A 19,428-nucleotide genomic window follows, 5' to 3' on the forward strand; every position below is an offset into this window, starting at 1 on the left:
CTCACCTCCGGGAAGTAGTGGGTTCCTACCGGTGAGGAATGCCACGTCACTAGGAACCTACTGATGATGCAATTTTCAACTAGTTTTTCCCACCTTCTACGTGTCAGAAGAAGCCCGCCCGCCCGCCCTCATCTTAATGGTGACCTTATTCTTCATCCGAAGCACAGCTGAGAAGCTCCTTCTCAGGAGACACAAAAAAATAGCCAAAAATTGCATCATCAGTGTGTTTGGTGCGGTTCTCTGGACCACACTGGTAGGAATCCACCAGTGCCTCCGGGGCTTCAGGAAGGCCTGTGCGCATTCGTGAGGGGCAGCGTGGGGGTGTGTACATATGGGGGGAAGGGAAGGAGGTTAGGCACGTGAATGTACGCTAACACACCCCACACATCCTTTTGGCATGCGAACCAAAAAAGATTCGCCATTACTGGTAGAGTGGTACCTCTACTTAAGAACTTAATTCATTCCGTAACCAGGTTCTTAAGTAGAAAAGTTTGTAAGTAGAAGCAAATAATGTGTGCAAACCCCTTAGGAAAGAAATAAAAGCTCAGAATTCGGGTGGGAGGAGGAGGAGGAAGAAGATGAGGACAGTCGCTGCCCAGAGTGAAGGGAGCGGGGATTTTTTCTCTAGGCGCTGGCAGAGGTTTATTCCCTCTCCAAGCACCCAGAGAAAGGAAAATGCTTTGTTCACTCTAGCCCAGTGATTTTCAACCTTTTTTGAGCCGCGGCACATTTTTTACATTTACAAAATCCTGGGGCACACCACCAACCAAAAAGACACAAAATGACACCCCAAGACACTCTCCTCTCTTTTTCCATCCCTGTCTCCTCCCCCCTTGTGTGTGTGTGTATATATATACACACACACACAAGGGGGAAGGAGACAGGGATGGAAAGTCCCAGTGGGTATGGCTAGCTGATGAGGCCAAAATAAGGCCGAAATAGATCTATCCTAGTCTCCCTTAATTTTCAAATTCAGCTTAAACATGTGACACATACAGATAGAATTGTCGGCTATCAATAAAATTAACTGCCTTGGAAATGGCCCTGGGTTGGGCCGAGAGGCAAAACAGGAGCTGTGATGTTCCTTCAATATACCAGGGTGATTCGACACAAAATGTAACCCTTCCCTGGTACAGAGCTGAAGGGATTGGATACTGTAGCCTAGAGGATAATTCTCTGCCTTACAAGGCAAAGGTTGCAGGTTCAAGTCCCAGTGGGTATGGCTAGCTGATGAGGCCAAAATAAGGCCGAAATAGATCTATCCTAGTCTCCCTTAATTTTCAAATTCAGCTTAAACATGTGACATATATATATATACACACACACACACACACACACACTCTTGAACCATTTCCAAAAACAGGTGAGGGCTGGGGGTTTTCTCTCTTATTCTTTGGGTGTTTTTTATCATATGCTTTAAATCAAGAGTCACTTCTCTCTCTTTTGTTTCTCTCTCTTTCCTCTCATTCTCTGTCTCAATCATTTTCTCATTTCTCTTTTTTCCTCCCCTTTTTGCTCATTTCTCTCTCTCTCTCTCTCCCTTCCTCTCCTTTTCTCTCTCTCTCTTGCTTTCTTTCTCTCTCTTTCTTGCTTTCTTTCTCTCTCACCCTTGCCTTCTCTTTCTCTTTTCTTTCTCTCTCTTGCTTTCTTTCTCTCTCTCTCTCTCACTCTCTCGTTCTCTCTCAGCAAAAAGTTGCAAGACTGGAACCTGAGCTTCCTTCTTTGCGGCACACCTGACCATGTCTCGCGGCACACTAGTGTGCCACGGCACACTGGTTGAAAAACACTGCTCTAGACTGCCAAAGCGCCACCGAAAGGCTCCTCTGGCGGCCCAGAAAAGCCCGAGATGGCCGGGATTAAAGGGGGAATGGCAGGAAACTGACCAGGCCATGATGCTACTCTCAAATTTCCTGGGAAATTTTTCTGGGCTCGGGTTCTTAAGTAGAAATTGGTTCTTAAGAAGAGGCAAAAAAAAACCTTGAACACCCAGTTCTTGTTCTGCCGGGCTCTCTGGTAGAAGCTTCCCAAAAATTCACGGGTAAAAATTTTAGACACACACACATTTGAAAATTCAAAACAATGTCCTTTATCACAAAATTCAAAAGAAACAAAACACCCTTTTTGTATTGCAGAGAGCACTCTTCCCCAAAACAACCTTGTCGGCTGTACAAGTCCCTTAATCAGTCCTTAAGTACTTAGCAAGTAGCTGTGAAGAAACGTCACAGCCCTCCTTCTTCCCACGAAATGAAACACACACACACTTTACTCTGCTTTGGTGTCAAAGGCGTGAAAAATCCACAAACAAAGATCAGACACAGCGAGGCACGATCCTGAAGAACTGCGATCAGATAATCTTCCACAACGGCCAAACTATCACGCTGCTATTTATAGCAGCAGCTCTAATTACTGGAGCCCCACCCAAACACAGGTGGCCTCTCTTGTCTCCTGTAATATTTCCTCAATTGGTCTCTTTGATGCATAAGTCTGCACCTGCGTGGGTCTAACACTTCATCATCCGAATCGAGGGAAGATAATGGTGATTGGCTTCCTGGGCTGTGTGCCAAGCCCCCCCTCTTCCAAGTCACCCCCCACCTTCTTCTTCATCCGAGGAAACTGCACTCCCTGACTCTGTCGGCAACAGAACAGGCCTAGGACATGTTGACGTTTCCCCTGCCTCTACCTCCACATTCCCTGGGGCAGGAGCTGGGCCAGAGCCAACCACAACAGTTCTTATCTAGAAAAGTTATTAAGTAGAGACGTTCTTAAGTAGAGGTACCACTGTATAGGGTTTCCGGACTGAGCAGGGGGTTAGACTAGAAGACCTCCAAGGTCCCTTCCAACTCCACTGTGCTGAATTCTGACAACATCTATACTAGTTAAAAGGTACTCATCTAAACACATTAAGAACCATTATTTCTTCCAGCACTTAATGGTACCATCAACATCAAGACACTGGGAATAAAATAAAGACATCTATAAAGTCAATGCAGAGGTTGTTGGCTGCATGTGCTAACTTTAGTAAAAAGAATGTCTAGAAGCCAGGAGGGGTATTTTTATTTACAATACATTTCACTTTTATAGAAATTTGTCAGGTATATAAATCAAATTAGGACTCCAGTTCCAGATAACTGAGTTGGTAACCTCTTAATTCATAAAACATAATAACCTAATAATTTATTCAGACTATAAATTCTTATCTCCTCCCCATAAACTTTTAAAGTATTTCCTTCATCTCATATTTCAGATTACATTTATTTAATAAGGCCATATATAATAAACCAAAAAGAAAAAGAAGCAAAAATGAAGCCAAGACTGTGTAAAAATCTGGCTTTACACCAAGAAATGCAAATTGTGTATCAGCAGTTTTCTGGTTCTAATAGAGATAAGAAGATCTGAACATATATAGACTGAAAAAATATTAAATCGATGAATCAAGGATACAGATTACTGTACTGCTCAATTTTGTACAACTGACCTCAAAAACCACTAGAGGGCACCAAAGGAACACTAACAAGAAAGCAACCTTTTCCTTTTGGTATCAGACTGACCTATGCTGTGTTTTAAAAACATCTTAATTACCTAAAGGAAAAATAATATCCAATGCTCAGATTATCCTCTTCTCGGAAAATTTAGAGGACTTTCCACATAAGGTTGGGCAACAACTATCTCAAACTGCTAGGATTTATTATTTAATGCCTAATCTTTTCCGCTGTTGACCCAAACCACAAGCCATTTAATTTCATCTCCTTTGTAATTCCAGACGGTAAAGGTTTTTCTTAATTTAATATTAGCATAATAAAAAGGGATTTTTTAAAATTGTTGTTCTTTTAAAAAAAAACCCTATCCCTGAACTGTGTAGATCCATAGGCCGAAGGAAGCAAGGAGGGAGGGAAGGAGGGAGGGAGGGAGGGAAGGAAGGAAGGAAGGAAGGAAGGAAGGAAGGAAGGAAGGAAGGAAGGAAGAAAGAAAGAAAGAAAGAAAGAAAGAAAGAAAGAAAGAAAGAAAGAAAGAAAGAAAGAAAGAAAGAAAGAAAGAAAGAAAGAAAGAAAGAAAGAAAGAAAGCTCTCCAGGGCTTTTTGTAAATTGTAGATCATTTCCAAACAAAACTTTTGTGTTCTAAAAATAAAAAGATGTTATCATAGCACATTTGGGGTAGATCCTATCTCTATGTCCCCCCTTCCTATTTTATTCTTGGCATTTACCAAACACTCTGGATGTACAGGTAGACTTCAATTTGCAACAATTCATTTAGTGACCATTACAATGGCACTGAAAAAAGTGACCTCACACTTATAACCGTTGCAGCATCCTCATCATCCCCTTTTGCCACCTTCTGAAAATCAAAGTCAATGGGGAAACCAGATTCACTTAACAACTGGGTTATTCAACCAACACTTAACAAACGTGGCAAGAAGAGTCGTAAAGCGAGGCCAAAGTCACCGCTCAGAGAGGGGCAGCATATAAATCCAAATGAACAAATGTCACTTAACTCATCTCTCACTTAGAAACATAGAAACATAAAAGATTGAAGGCAGAAAAAGACCTCATGGTCCATCTAGTCTGCCCTTATACTATTTTCTGTATTTTATCTTAGGATGGATATATGTTTATCCCAGGCATGTTTAAATTCAGTTACTATGGATTTACCAACCACGTCTGCTGGAAGTTTGTTCCAAGCATCTACTACTCTTTCAATAAAATAATATTTTCTCACGTTGCTTCTGATCTTTCCCCCAACTAACCTCAGATTGTGCCCCCTTGTTCTTGTGTAAACTTTCCTATAAAAAATACTTTATTTAACCCTTTAACATATTTAAATGTTTCCATCATGTCCCCCCTTTTCCTTCTGTCCTTCAGACTATACAGATTGAGTTCGTTAAGTCTTTCCTGATACGTTTTATTGTTTGGTTTGGTTTGGTTTGGATTGGTTTGGTTTGGTTTGGTTTGGTTTGGTTTGGTTTGGTTTGGTTTTTTTATTTTATTTTATTTTATTTATTTTATTTATTTTATTTATTTTATTTATTTTATTTATTTTATTTATTTTATTTATTTTATTTATTTTATTTATTTTATTTATTTTATTTATTTTATTTATTTTATTTATTTTATTTATTTTATTTATTTTATTTATTTTATTTATTTCATTTATTTCATTTTATTTTATTTCATTTTATTTCATTTCATTTCATTTTATTATTTTATTTTATTTTATTTATTAGATTTTTATGCCGCCCTTCTCCTTAGACTCAGGGCAGCTTACAACATGTTAGCAATAGCACTTTTTAACAGAGCCAGCCTATTGCCCCCACAATCCGGGTCCTCATTTATGCTTAAGACCTTCCACCATTTTCGTAGCCCGTCTTTGGACCCGTTCAATTTTATCAATATCTTCGTGACATACTTAGTGACATGCATTTTGGGCTTCATTGTGGGTGTAAGTCCAGGACTGCCTGTATGATAATGAATTAGAACTTCTAGGATTGCGGGTAATGGGAGAGGCTCTGTGAAAGGCGTCAGGTGCCTTGTGCCGATTTATTTCAGAGCAGTTTATTTGTGGAGCGGTTTAGGCCTCCTCTATTCAGCCAATTTCCACTTATGCAACAGACTTATTTTTATTTATTGATTTGATTTGATTTGATTTGATTTGATTTGATATTTGATTTGATTTGATATTTGATTTGATATTTGATTTATTTGATATTTGGTTTGATATTTGATTTGATATTTGATTTGATATTTGATTTGATATTTGATTTGATTTGATTTGATTTGATTTGATTTGATTTGAGATTTGATTTGAGATTTGATTTGATTTGATTTGATTTGATTTGATTTGATTTGATTTGAATGCCGCCCCTCTCCGTAGACTCGGGGCGGCTCCCAACAATAACAAAGACAATGTAAGAACAACTCTAATAATTTAAAAAACACTAAAAAACCCATTATTAAAAGCAAACACACACACAAACATTCCATGTATAAACTGTATAAGCCCGGAGAGATGTCTCAGTTCCCCCATGCCTGACGGCAGAGATGGGTCTTAAGAACTTTACGAAAGGCAAAGAGGGTGGGGGCAGTTCTGATCTCCGGGGGGAGCTGGTTCCAGAGGGTCGGGGCCGCCACAGAGAAGGCTCTTCTCCTGGGTCCCACCAAACGACATTGTTTAGTCGACGGGACCCGGAGAAGGCCAACTCTGTGGGACCTAACCGGTCACTGGGATTCGTGCGGCAGAAGGCGGTCCCGGAGATATTCTGGTCCAATGCCATGAAGGGCTTTATAGGTCATAACCAACACTTTGAATTGTGATTGGAAATTGATCGATAACCCATGCAGACTGCGGAGTGTGGGTGTAACATGGGCATACCTAGGGAAGACCATGATTGCTCTCGCAGCTGCCTTCTGCACGATCTGAAGTTTCCGAACGCTCTTCAAAGGTAGCCCCATGTAGAGAGCATTACAGTAGTCAAACCTCGAGGTGATGAGGGCATGAGCGACTGTGAGCAGTGACTCCCGGTCCAGATAGGACCGCAACTGGTGCACCAGGCGAACCTGGGCAAATGCCCCCCTCTGAGGGGCACACAGGGAAAGAGAGATCTTACTCAATCAACAGGATCCATTCAATTGGGAGACAGGCATCATCTCCCTGTGCCCGTTTACCATTGTAGTGAATATATCTGTATTTATATCCAAAAAGTGACCCAGGTGGTTTTTTAGCGAAAGTGAGACTAGAATTCACAGTCTCCTGGTTTCTAATCTGACGCCTGAACCACAAATAGATAAGCTCTGTAATAAAAGCTCTTCTTTTCGATATGAGGCTGTATCAGGACAAAGCCAAGTACAGTGGAACCCCGACTTACGAAATTAATTGGTTCCGGAAGGAGGCTCGCACGTCGAAAAGCTCATATGTCGAAACATTGTTTCCCATAGGAAACAATGTAAAAGCGATTAATGCGTGCAAGCCCGAGGGCTGAGGGGAAAAGACGTCGGCTGAAGCGGGGAAGTTCGCCAGGAGTCAGCGAAGAAGCCGCGTGTGTGTTTTAAAAGATCGGAGCCGGCATGGGGAGGCTTTCAATCAGCCCCCGAGCCCCCAACCCGGGCTCGGGGGCTGATTGAAAGCCTCCCCATGCCGGCTCCGATCTTTTAAAACACACGCGCGGCTTCTTCGCTGACTCCTAAAGCGGGGAAGTTCGCCAGGAGTCAGCAAAGAAGCCGCGCATGTGTTTTAAAACATCGGAGCCGGCATGGGGAGGCTTTCAATCAGCCCCCGAGTCCGGGTTGGGGGCTCGGGGGTTGATTGAAAGCCTCCCCATGCCGGCTCCGATGTTTTAAAACACACGCGCGGCTTCTTTGCTGACTCCTGGCGAACTTCCCCGCTTTAGGAGTCAGCAAAGAAGCCGCGCGTGTGTTTTAAAAGATCGGAGCCAGCCTGGGGAAGCTTTCCATGCTGACTCCGATCTTTCAAAACTGGCGCGTGGCTTCTTTGCTGCTCCTAAAGCGGGGACAGCCCACCCCCACCCCCAAGCAGAAGCCAAGGACCCCCCCACCCCCAAGCAGAAGCCAAGCGAATGCTTACCAAGTGGGATACTACGAGCAGAGAGGAGCCGGGCGCTTCCTTGCCTTCCTTCGCTGCCGAAAGTGTCAGGGAGGCGTGGCTCGTATCCCGGATGTGAGCTCGGGAGGCGAACGGAAATGACGCTCCCTCCCAAGCTCTTATCTCGAGTTGCTCGCAAGTGGAGCAGCTCGTATGTCGGGGTTCCACTGTATTAATAGAATATAGGTAGTCCTCACAACTGTTCTTTTAGGTGACCGGTCAAAGTTACAACAACACTGAAAAATGTGACTTAGATGACTGCTTTTCAGTTATGACCTCTGCAGCATCTCCATGACCGTATGATCAAAATTCAGATGCTTGAAAATTGGTTCATATTTACTGTGCTCCAAGGTCTCTGTCCTTAACGGTTGGGTTGGCAATATATTGGCTGCAGGTGTTGCAAACTGCCACAAGAGGGAGCTAACGTTTATAGCTTGTTTCTCTGAGTCACCCACTTTGTTTGGCTACTCAGCAGGGGTGGATTGCTGCCCGGACAGGGGTTGGGACAGGGGACGCAGTGGGGTAGCAAAAATGGAGCTCCACCCAGAACACCCAATTTGCACCGAAAGATGTTGAAAGAAAATGCAAGGTGTCCTCTTTGGGCAGCCTCTGCGTTCTTCCCGAAAGGGTTTAAAAATCCCGAAGCTGACAATTCTGCTACAAACAAAAGTGTCTAGGAAAAGTATAAGGAGATAAGATCTGGAATTAATTCTAGGAGATCTGGGTTTCTACCTTCCCCTCCTTTCCAAATGGCTATAGCATTCTCTAGAACAGAGGTCTTCATAGCTGGCTGGAGAATTCTGGAAATCGAAATTCACAAGTCTTAAAGTTGCCAAGTTTGGGGACTCCTGCTCTAGAAAATAAAATGAAAAATGCTTGAAACCTAATGTTTTGCCAGAAACCTTGAGTTTGTTTGGTAGTCTGCATTGGTTGCCGATCAATTTCCGGTCACAATTCAAAGTGTTGGTTATGACCTATAAAGCCCTTCATGGCATCGGACCAGAATATCTCCAGGACCGCCTTCTGCCGCATGAATCCCAGTGACCGGTTAGGTCCCACAGAGTTGGCCTTCTCTGGGTCCCGTTGACTAAACAATGTTGTTTGTTTGTTTGTTTGTTTGTTTATTTATTCGATTTTTATGCCACCCTTCTCCTTAGACTCAGGGTGGCTTACAACATGTTAGCAATAGCACTTTTTAAAACAGAGCTAGGCTATTGCCCCCACAATCCGGGTCCTCATTTTACCCACCTCGGAAGGATGGAAGGCTGAGTCAACCTTGAGCCGGTGATGAGATTTGAACCGCTGACCTTCAGATCTACAAGTCAGCTTCGGTGGCCTGCAGTACAGCACTCTACCTGCTGCGCCACCCCGGCGGGACCCAGGAGAAGAGCCTTCTCTGTGGCGGCCCCGACCCTCTGGAACCAGCTCCCCCCAGAGATCAGAACTGCCCCCACCCTCCTTGCCTTTCATAAAGTTCTTAAGACCCATCTTTGCCGTCAGGCATGGGGGAACTGAGACATCTCCCCCGGGCCTATACAGCTTATACATAGTATGTTTGTGTGTATGCTTGCTTTTAATAATGGGTTTTTTAGTGTTTTTTAAATTATTAGATTTGTTCTTACATTGTCTTTGTTATTGTTGTGAGCCTCCCCGAGTCTACGGAGAGGGGCGGCATACAAATATAATTAATAATAATAATAATAATAATAATAATAACAACAACAACAACGACAAAAACAACAACAACAACAATAATAATAATAATAATAATAATAATAATAATAATAATAATAATAATAGTCTGCAGGAAGGAGGGTTAAGACTATTATGTGGAATGGAGCATTTTGGGATATTTACTTAGGCTGTGAATGGACAAAACCCATTTAACAAATATCTCGCTTAACACCAGAAATTTTAGGCTCTGTTATTGGTCGTAAGTGGAGGACTACATGTATAACACAATGTAAAATAGAACAGGAGCTGACAAAATCCAGTCTCGTGTGAGTGGAAAGTTCTGGCCAAAGCCCAAGGCCTCTTACAGGGATTTATAAACCCATTACAGCAAAGCTGTGCAAACAAAAGACAAGCCCCCTTCATCTGACTTAAATTACGGAAGAAACTGTTTTTTAAAGTATTTTCCTTTCCTTTAGGCTTTTCACTGGTATTTCCTTATCAACTTTCACTCCAAAGGGCCTCAACAAGGTCTGCTCACTATCAACAGCTCCTTTGCAATGAAACAAACCCCAGGAACAAAACGGAAAGCAGCTATCGGGTACCAACCTCATTATTTGATGAAGTTCTTACCTCAAGTTCCTTTCTAAGCCGGCTCTCTCGCTCAGCACCAAACTGAAGTTCGTTGGCCTGTCGCCTCAAGGCTTCTGAACAGCCACTGTGTTCTCTTTCTAACTCTTGTAATTTTTTGTGGACATTCTGCACCGTGCTGGTGCTTTCCTGGTGGGAGAATAATAATTAGTGCCAACTTCAGCGTTTTTCCTAGAGAAAAAGACCTGGAGACAATTTACTCTTGGTCTTTAAATCTGAGAGTAGGATCAGGAGTCCTCACACAATTCATAATCACTTATTAATTGGCATAATTGTCCCACTGAAAGGTCGCCATGATTTTTGTCTACTGGTGGCTCCAAACGCCATTGCTTAGAAGCAGGATATGCACTATCAATAAGTTTCTAAGTAAAAAATGTTTTAGGTCTTTTTCCCCCCTATACTTCCTAAAGAATTTCCATTTACTTAAGACGTTTAGAGGTTCATGTTGCCATTTTAACTGTTAAACTTCAGATTTGTCACAGGCTTATATAACACCATATTTCTGGGTAAAAATAATAGGACTAAAATTATTATATCGACATTATGGTTTGTTGGTTTGTTTGTTTGTTTTTTATTTCTTTAGACTTTTAATGTTAGATTTATTATTATAGACTTTTAAGATTAGATTTGTCATTGTATACTGTTTTTATCACTGTTGTGAGCCGCCCCGAGTCTGCGGAGAGGGGCGGCATACAAATCTAATAAATAAATAAATAAATTCCACCTTTTTGCCACAGGTCTCAAACCAGTTTCTGCTTCGTTTCCCCCTCACCCAATACCTGCCACTCGGCGTCAGTGCTAGTTCGCCCTGGGTTCATGACTAGACCCCAGGAGATTATCAAGAGAAATTCCAATTTCAATATAAACTGCTCAAAAAAATAAAGGGAACACTTAAACAACAGAATATAACTCCAAGCAAATGAAACTTCTGTGAAATCAAACTGTCCACTTAGGAAGCAACACTGATTGACGATCAATTTCATTTTGTTGTCAGAACATTCAACTTTGTCCAGAACAAAATATTCAATGAGAATATTTCATTTACTCAGATCTAGGATGTGTTATTTGAGTGTTCCCTTTATTTTTTTGAGCAGTGTATATTTGTATCCAGATCCCTCCACAATAAATCCTACATGGCTGGTTCCCTTTATTTCCTAACAACAGACACCCACACGCAATCATCTAGGCCAATGATGGCGAACCATTTCGGCACTAAGTGCCCAAACCAGAACATGTGTACATGTGCATGTATGTGTGTCAGCCGAAAACCCAAGGATGTGCATGCCTGGTTTTCGGCTGGTTTTCGAGGCATTTCAAGTCATTTTCCAGGGCATTTTTCAAACTGTTTTGAACGGCCCGAAAAAACAGCCTGAAAACAGGCCAAAACAAGCTTGTCTTTTGACCATTTTTCAGGCTTTTTTAGGCAGTTTTCCGGCACTCCAGTGCCTACAAAGACCAGCTGGCTGGAAACCAGAAGAGAAGCTGGCGACAGGCCATGCCCACGGAGAGGAGTATGGCCTGAATGCCATAGGTTCACCATCACAGATCTAGGCTGTACAGTGTTGTGGTTGGCTCTGGCCCAGCTCCTGCCCCAGGGAATGTGGAGGTGGAGGCAGGGGAAACGTCAACATGTCCTAGGCCTGTTTTGTTGCCGGCAGAGTCAGGGAGTACAGTTTCCTCAGACGAAGAAGGAGGTGGGAGTGACTTGGAAGAGGGGGGCTTGGCACACAGCCCAGGAAGCCAATCACCATTATCTTCAGTCGATTTGAATGACGAAGTGTTAGACCCACGCAGGCGCAGACTTATGCATCGAAGAGACCCATTGAGGAAATATTACAGGAGATAAGAGAGGCCACCTGTGTTTGGGTGGGGCTCCAGTAATTAGAGCTGCTGCTATAAATAGCAGCGTGCTAGTTTGGCCGTTGTGGAAGATTATCTGATCGCAGTTCTTCAGGATCGTGCCTCGCTGTGTCTGATCTTTGTTTGTGGATTTTTCACGCCTTTGACACCAAAGCAGAGTAAAGTGTGTGTGTGTTTAACTTCGTGGGAAGGAGGGCTGTGACGTTTCTTCACAGCTACTAGCTAAATACTTAAGGACTGATTAAGGGACTTGTACAGCCAAAAAGGTTGTTTTGGGAAAGAGTGCTCTTTGCAATACAAAAAGGGTGCTTTGTTTCTTTTGAATTTTCAAACGTGTGTGCATCTGAAATTTGTACCCGTGAATTTTCGGGAGGCTTCTACCAGAGAGCCCGGCAGAACATACAGTATGATCAAATATGCTTCCCAGGGTCCTTCAGAAATAACTATCCCCACAGAGATATCATCATCATTATCATCATCATTATTATTATTGCAAGAGATAAAAACAAGAGCAATTATTATAGGGATATTTAGTTAAAATATAACGTTCTGTTAATTCAAATAGTTTCTGCTTCTGTCTTTGTTTCTTGGCTTAAGTGGGGATATATACTCCTACATCAGAGTGTGTACCCTGTTTTTCTGTACAGTTAGTCCTTGACTTACAACCACAGCAGAGGCCAAAATTTCCGCAAGAAAGTTGTTAAGTGAATTTTGCCCTGTTTTATGAGCTTTCTTGCTATAGTTGTTAGGTGAATCACTGTTATTTATTTGTTTGTTTGTTTGTTTGTTTGTTTGTTTGTTATTTGATTTTTATGCCGCCCTTCTCCTTAGACTCAGGGCGGCTTACAACATGTTAGCAATAGCACTTTTTTAACAGAGCCAGGCTATTGCCCCCACAATCTGGGTCCCCATTTTACCCACCTCGGAAGGATGGAAGGCTGAGTCAATCTTGAGCCGGTGATGAGATTTGAACCGCTGACCTTCAGATCTACAAGTCAGCTTCAGTGGCCTGCAGTACAGCACTCTACCTACTGCGCCACCCCGGCAATTGTTAAGTTAGCAACACAGTTGCAGAGTAAATCTGGTTTCTCCATGGATTTTGCTTGTCAGAAGGTCACAAAAGCAATCACGTGACCCAGGGGCACTTGCAGCTGTCATAAATATTAGTCAATTGTCAAGCACCTGAATTTTGATCATCTGACTATGTGGATGTTGTAACCATCGTAAATATGCAAAATGGTCACGGGTCACTTTATTCCTGTGCTTTCGTAACTTCAAACTGTCACTAAATGAACTGCTGTAAATCAAGGACTTACCTGTACAGAGGAAGTGAAAACTTAATAAAGTCTGCTACAAAACATGAGATGTTCTGCCTTTAAGGTTTTGCTTTTAGCAAACAGCTCATCATTTTATTAACAAATAAAGCATTGGGTTTCTCTGCCTCAATTTTTGACACGTAAGATCATTTGTGACCAGAAAGGGAATGTAATAGTGTAAAGCAAGTCCAATCCAGAAATCATTGAATAGTTCTGTGTTTTAATCACCAAAAAACATAATCCAAAAAAGCTTCACAATGGAAATTAAAAGCAAAGGTCTTGAGACTATGGATTTTCAGACCTGCAACTTCTCACTGCAACGCACTGAATCAATTCAGAAAAGGGAACGTGGCAGGCTGGTTATTAGTCTGTCTGAGCACTTCAACTCCTCCCTTGCTACATCAGTCAAAACCATCTCAGTGGGGCATGTATTTACTGCCACTGCTTAACTGTCTAACACAATGCTTTCTCCGTCATTAATTTCTAAGCTTCTTGGTCTTGTTTTAGCACAGATGCCTACAACTCCTCTGCGAGTGGAGGAAAGATATAATTAGCTTGTTTGCCTGATAAGAACTCAGCTGCAAGATCGGAGTATTTAAAGCTGCCCTGAAAACTAGTAATTTTGTCTCCCTAAAGCAACGTTTTCAGTGCTAATCCCAGATCCTAGGCTCACAAAACCCCAGACAATTCACAAAATTAGAACTCGCTCTGCAGTCTTACAGTAGGACAAGCCTTCTAATCTAATGACGGTGACAGCTTGATGTACTAGAACCAGGGGTGCGCAGCAGGCAGGATAGGTTGGAACACAGTTCCATCCGGGGAAAGAAAGAAAGAAAGAAAGAAAGAAAGAAAGAAAGAAAGAAAGAAAGAAAGAAAGAAAGAAAGAAAGAAAGAAAGAAAGAAAGAAAGAGTTTATTGATTTGATTTGATTTGATTTGATTTGATTTGATTTGTATACTGCCCCTCTCCGAGGAGTCGGGGCGGCTCACAACATAAATGAAGCGGTGTGCCCAGCTCCAGCTGACCATCCCACCCTCCCATTCTCCTCCTCCTCGGAAAGCGGCAGAGAGACCAGCACCGGCAGGAGTTGCAGGGGGCCCATTGCCTCCCCCCTCTTTTCTCAACAGCTGATTGGCACCCATTCATCTAGCTACCCAGCCTGAGGCAGGGGTTGATCCAGAAAGAGAGCGCAGAAACGCAAAGCAAATTGTCACCCCAGAGAGCGACACTGGTGAGGTTGTAAGTCAAGGACTTAACAATTCACTTGAACAATGATGATCGTTCAAGCCACTCCCACCTGGTTACATGACTGGCAAGCCACTCCTACCCAGTCACATGACCATCAAGCCACACCCACAAAATAAGCCACATCCACAGTGTGGCAGTAAAATTTTTGGCTGCCCATTGCTGACTAGAACCATGATGGCGAACCTATGGCAAAGGTGCCACAGATGGCACGCAGAGCCATATCCGAGGGCCCACAAGGCTTTGCCCTATGTCAGCTCCAGCAGGCATATGCATGTACTGTATATGTGTGCTGGCCAGCTGATTTTCAGCCTTCTTGAGGGCCCGGGGGTGACCGTTTTCAGGCTCCCCCCCCTTCCCAGCTTCAGAAAAGCCTCTGAAGCCTGTGGATGCCGAAAAATGCCCCAAAGGGCCAACCAGAAGGTTGTTTCCAAATTTCTGTTTGGCCTGTTGGGCTGTTTTTTGCCATCCGCAGGCTCTGGAGCTTTCCTGAAGCCTGGGGAAGGTGACAAATGGCCCAACGGGCCTACCGGAATCCTGGAGGCTTCAGTGAGGCCTACACGCATGTATGGGGGGCAGTTTGGGGGGGTTGTGCATGCCTGCATTGGGAAGAGGGCATTGCATTATGGGTGCAGGCATATGTGCATGTGCTATTCTGCATGCGCCCTTTTGGTACCTGAGCAAAAAAGGTTCACCATCCCTGTACTAGAACAAATTAGTTCATCCCTGCTGGTTAGCCTAACAGTACGGTGTCTTCTAATATTTTTAGTTGTTTTCCAATCGCACCATCGCTATTCATCTGCTGCTCAAAACCACGTTGAATTAAACCCATTTTTATCAAATTTTATTATGTCACAACCACCACTTTAAACATTCTCCCTCTAATTCGGTGGTTCTCAACCTGGGGTTGGGATCCCTTTGGGGGTCAAATGACCATTTCACAGGGGTCCCCTAAGACAAATTTCCCATGGTGTTAGAAAATAAAGGTTCTATTCTGATGCCACTCAAAATGTCCAATCATCAAAATTGAAAAAGAGAGGACCAAATTATATTAAAGTCCATCCAAACTAGGAGTGACAAGCAGCTCCTGCAAAGCAAAATACACTGATGCCAGTCATATATGTAATAAAAAAATTTTTTTTAAAAAAATTATGAAATGGCAATTAAGAATGGAAGTGTAAGTTGAGCTAATAACTGCCAAATTAAATTTACAGGTACATTAAGAAGTGGAAGAGAGGAATCAATCACAATATGAGTGGGTAGTGCACAAGTTGACCATATATCTGCTTAATAAGCCAAAGCATCAATGAAACATTGCTATTCGCTTCATGCAGAAACAAGCCAATTTCATCCAAATCAGAAAACTATAATTTATGGCTTTAACAAACCAATGTATTAATGAGAACAATAAGTTCATAGCATTCCAAAGCCATTAAATCATAGCTTTCCACTTCAGATGAAGGAAGCTGTGTTTTACTTATGCAAAAAGGGCGGCGGGGGGAAGGAAGGGATTACATGTGCTCAAAGAAAGATTTATTGATATTTCAGCTTATTAAAACAAGCCATGATCCCTGAAATGTAATACTGCTATATTAGAATGGCATTTGAAAGCTGAGCAAGTATAAAATGTAGTTATTTCTTACAATCCAAACTCACTATGTGAAAGGATATTGATTTCAATACTTAATCCTCACAACTCCAGCAGAATTAGAATAAGTCTATGGTGTGTCTAACTAAAATAAAGATCGCTCTGTTATATATAAGCTTAGAAGTTTCTCATGTAATGTTGGGCTGTTAGCCACAAGAGGATGCTGTTGTATTTGTTAACAGAAAATCCAATCTTCTAGAAAGTAGGCAAAAGATTCAATATAAATCTTCCAAAAGCCCATCAGTATATCTTATTCTGCTAAAAATTCTTCTAAGGACTTATGATTGCTTTTCTCTTTGCTACAGACAATTATTTTATTCTATTTTCACAGATAGTCTAAAATAATGTTTACAAGCCATAGCTTATATCTGGTTCATCTGACTTATTTAAGGGACCATTTCAAACTCACAATATAATTGCTCACAGGTAACAGAAGGGAAAAATTAAAAATTAAATTCTTAAAGTAGCAATGAGCACACTTAGATTTACCTAAAAATATAAATAATGGCTAAGAAAGATAGAACAAAAGAGGAGAGGACGCCTGGCAGCAATATGGCCAGTTTTAATTACAGTGGACGCAATGTTAGTAGACATGAATAACCAGGTTTAGGATAGATTGTCATAGAAGAATCTATGTGACTTCTGGAACTGAACACATTCAAAATCGTAAAAAAGATGGTAGACTTTAGGAGAAACCCTCCATTCTACCACCTATTATAATACAGTACTAGACAACACAGTAGCAACAGTAGAGACCTTCAAAGTTCTAGGTTCTACTATATCGCAAGCTCTAAAATGGACACCGAATATCAAAAACATCATCAAAAAAAGTAACGTATGACAGTTACTTACAACTGTTGCAACAGTCCCATGGTCATGTGATTAAAATTTGGATGCTTGACAACTGATCCATATTTATGTCCCATGGTCATGTGATCCCCATTTGCGACCTTCAGACAAGCAAAGTCAATGGGATTCACTTAACAACTGTGTTGCTAACTTAACAGCTGCCACGATTCATTTAACAACTGTGGAAAGGAAGGTTGTAAAATGGGAAAAACCCCACTTCACAAATATCTCATTTAGCAACATACATTTTGGGCTCAATTATGGTCATTAATCAAGGACTCCCTGTATTTTGAGTAATTAATCCAATACTGTTTTTTGGCTTTTAATAAAGATATGACTACCGTACTTCTAGTTTAGCAGCATTACCTAACGGAACAAAAGATACCTGCAACAAAAATTGGAGTTCATTTCTTTCTGTTTTCCAAAGTTCTGCCTGACACCTAAATTCTTCTTCTGCCACTTTTAAGATCTCTGACTCTATCACGTTCTTCTGTTCCTTCTGGCATTCCAAAGTCTCCTTGGTGTAGACAGAGGTTAAAATGAACTTAATCATCACATACACATCTGGCGGGTCCCAGGGGAAGAGCCTTCTCTGTGGCGGCCCCGACTCTCTGGAACCAGCTCCCCCCGGAGATTAGAACTGCCCCCACCCTCCTTGCCTTCCATAAATTCCTTAAAACTCACCTCTGCCATCAGGCATGGGGGAATTGAGGCATTCCCCTCCCCTAGGCCTATACAATTTATGTATGGTATGTCTGTGTGTATGTCTGGTTTAATAATGGGTTTTTTTAATGTTTTTTAAATTTATTAGATTTGTTGTGAATTGTTCTATTGTGTGTTGTGAGCCGCCCCAAGTCTATGGAGAGAGGCGGCATACAAATTTAATAAAATAAATAAATAAGTAAATAAATAAATAAATACTACAGGCTTTATATATAGCTATAAATATATACACACAGGAATTGATTAAATGTTGTGTTGTATATCCATGTTACTATTTCCTAATTTTACCAGGGAGAGGAGGAAACCATTTTACGGTGTTTCCTGTGAACTCAGTGAATCAGCGGGAATGGATTCTACTGTGAAAAGGCGGCTGGGGGTGATGCACATAAGTGAACTTCTTTCCTGAAGCCTGGGGAGAGCAAAACCAGCTGAAAAGGCTGAAAATATCAGTGAGGGCATGCATGCTGGAGCTGACATAGGGCAATGCTTTGTATACCCCCTCAGATATGGCTCCACGTGCCACCTGAAGCATGTGTGCTACTGGCTCGCCATCACTGCCATAGAGCAATGTTTCTCAATCTTGAAGATGGGTGAACTTCAGCTCCCAGAATTCTGTGCGGTCTAAGCCCTGCCCCTTTTTACATACATGCTATGATGACACCTACCACAGAGCAGTGTTTCTCGACTTTGATCACTTGAAGGTGGGTTGGCTTCAGCTCCCCAAATTCCCCAGCCAGCTACGCTTGATGATGACAGTTATCATTGAAGCTCTATACTCTATGGCAGTGTTTGCCTTAACAACTACACCAAACTGGCTGGTTGGGTAATTCTGGGAGCAGAAGTCCACCTGTCTTCAAGTGTTGAAGCTGAGAAATACTGCCATAGCACAGGTAAAATCCAGCAGGCTCTGACAAGTTCTGGAGAACCGGTAGCAGATGTTTTGAGCAATGTCCCCACTAATTTTTCTTTGGTGTGGGCGGAAAAGTATAGTGTCTGAGCGGCAGTCCCATATATATCTATGGGGGGAAATCCCTTCTTTTTATTAAAAGAAATTAATAATAAAACAAAACCAAAATCTATTACTATTAAAACTAAACATTTCTCTTTTTTCTCCCCTTTTTTCTATCATTTTTCTCTCTCTCTCTTGCTTTCTTCCTCTCTCTCTCCCTTCCTCTCTTCTCTCTCTCTCTTTCTCTCCCCTTCTTGCTTTCTCTCTCTCTCCCTTCCTCCTCTCTCTCTCTAGCTTTCTCTCTCACACTTTCTTTCTCTCTCTTGTTTTCCTTCTCTCTCTCTCTTGCTTTCTTTCCCTCTCTTGTTCTCTCTCTCTTTCTCTCTCCCTCTCTCTTCCTTTCTATCTCGCTCTGTCTGCTGCTCTCTCTCTTTCTCTGTCTGTCAGTGAAGCGGCTGCGAGAGCGTTTTCTCAGAGCGCTTCTGGAACGACCCCCTGCCTGCATCTCTTCTCCCTCCCATCCCCCTGCTGCGACTGAGCAATCACCTTTCTGCCTGGCTGGGCAGCCCGGCGCTGATTGCTCAGAGCATGCCACGTTCGAGAGGGATGCTGGCTTGTAGGCTGGGCAGACAGCAGGCGGAGGAGGAGAAAAACGGAGAGGGGCGGATCGGGCGAGCGGAGGCTAGGGGCTCGAGGGGGCTGGAGGCGCCGGAGGGGTCAGGAGCAACTGCAGGAGGTGGTGGCAGGAGAGGAGGCGAAGCTCGTGCTTCGGCCAAATTGGGGCCGGGTAGGCCGAGGTCGGGCCCGTCGCCCTGGCTCCAAGGGGCAGCCCCAGTGCGGCAGCGGGGTAGGAGGAGGCAAAGCCAGCGTGTGGGGTTCCTGATTGCCTGCACGGCTTAGAGGTAACATTGCCTGTCACACACAC

At 42.6% G+C, this 19,428-nt stretch overlaps 1 protein-coding gene across 1 annotated transcript in view; it reads right to left on the minus strand.

Annotated features, from left to right (window-relative positions):
- CCDC171 (coiled-coil domain containing 171) overlaps window positions 1-19,428 on the minus strand; it is a 222,465-nt gene that overhangs the window by 186,452 nt on the left and 16,585 nt on the right. The window contains 2 exon segments of the mRNA XM_070736888.1: window positions 9,896-10,042; window positions 17,217-17,348. Coding sequence (XP_070592989.1) covers window positions 9,896-10,042; window positions 17,217-17,348 — 279 coding nt within the window.

The sequence above is a fragment of the Erythrolamprus reginae genome, chromosome 2 (genome assembly GCF_031021105.1).
Source record: "Erythrolamprus reginae isolate rEryReg1 chromosome 2, rEryReg1.hap1, whole genome shotgun sequence".
Classification (NCBI taxonomy): domain Eukaryota; kingdom Metazoa; phylum Chordata; class Lepidosauria; order Squamata; family Dipsadidae; genus Erythrolamprus; species Erythrolamprus reginae.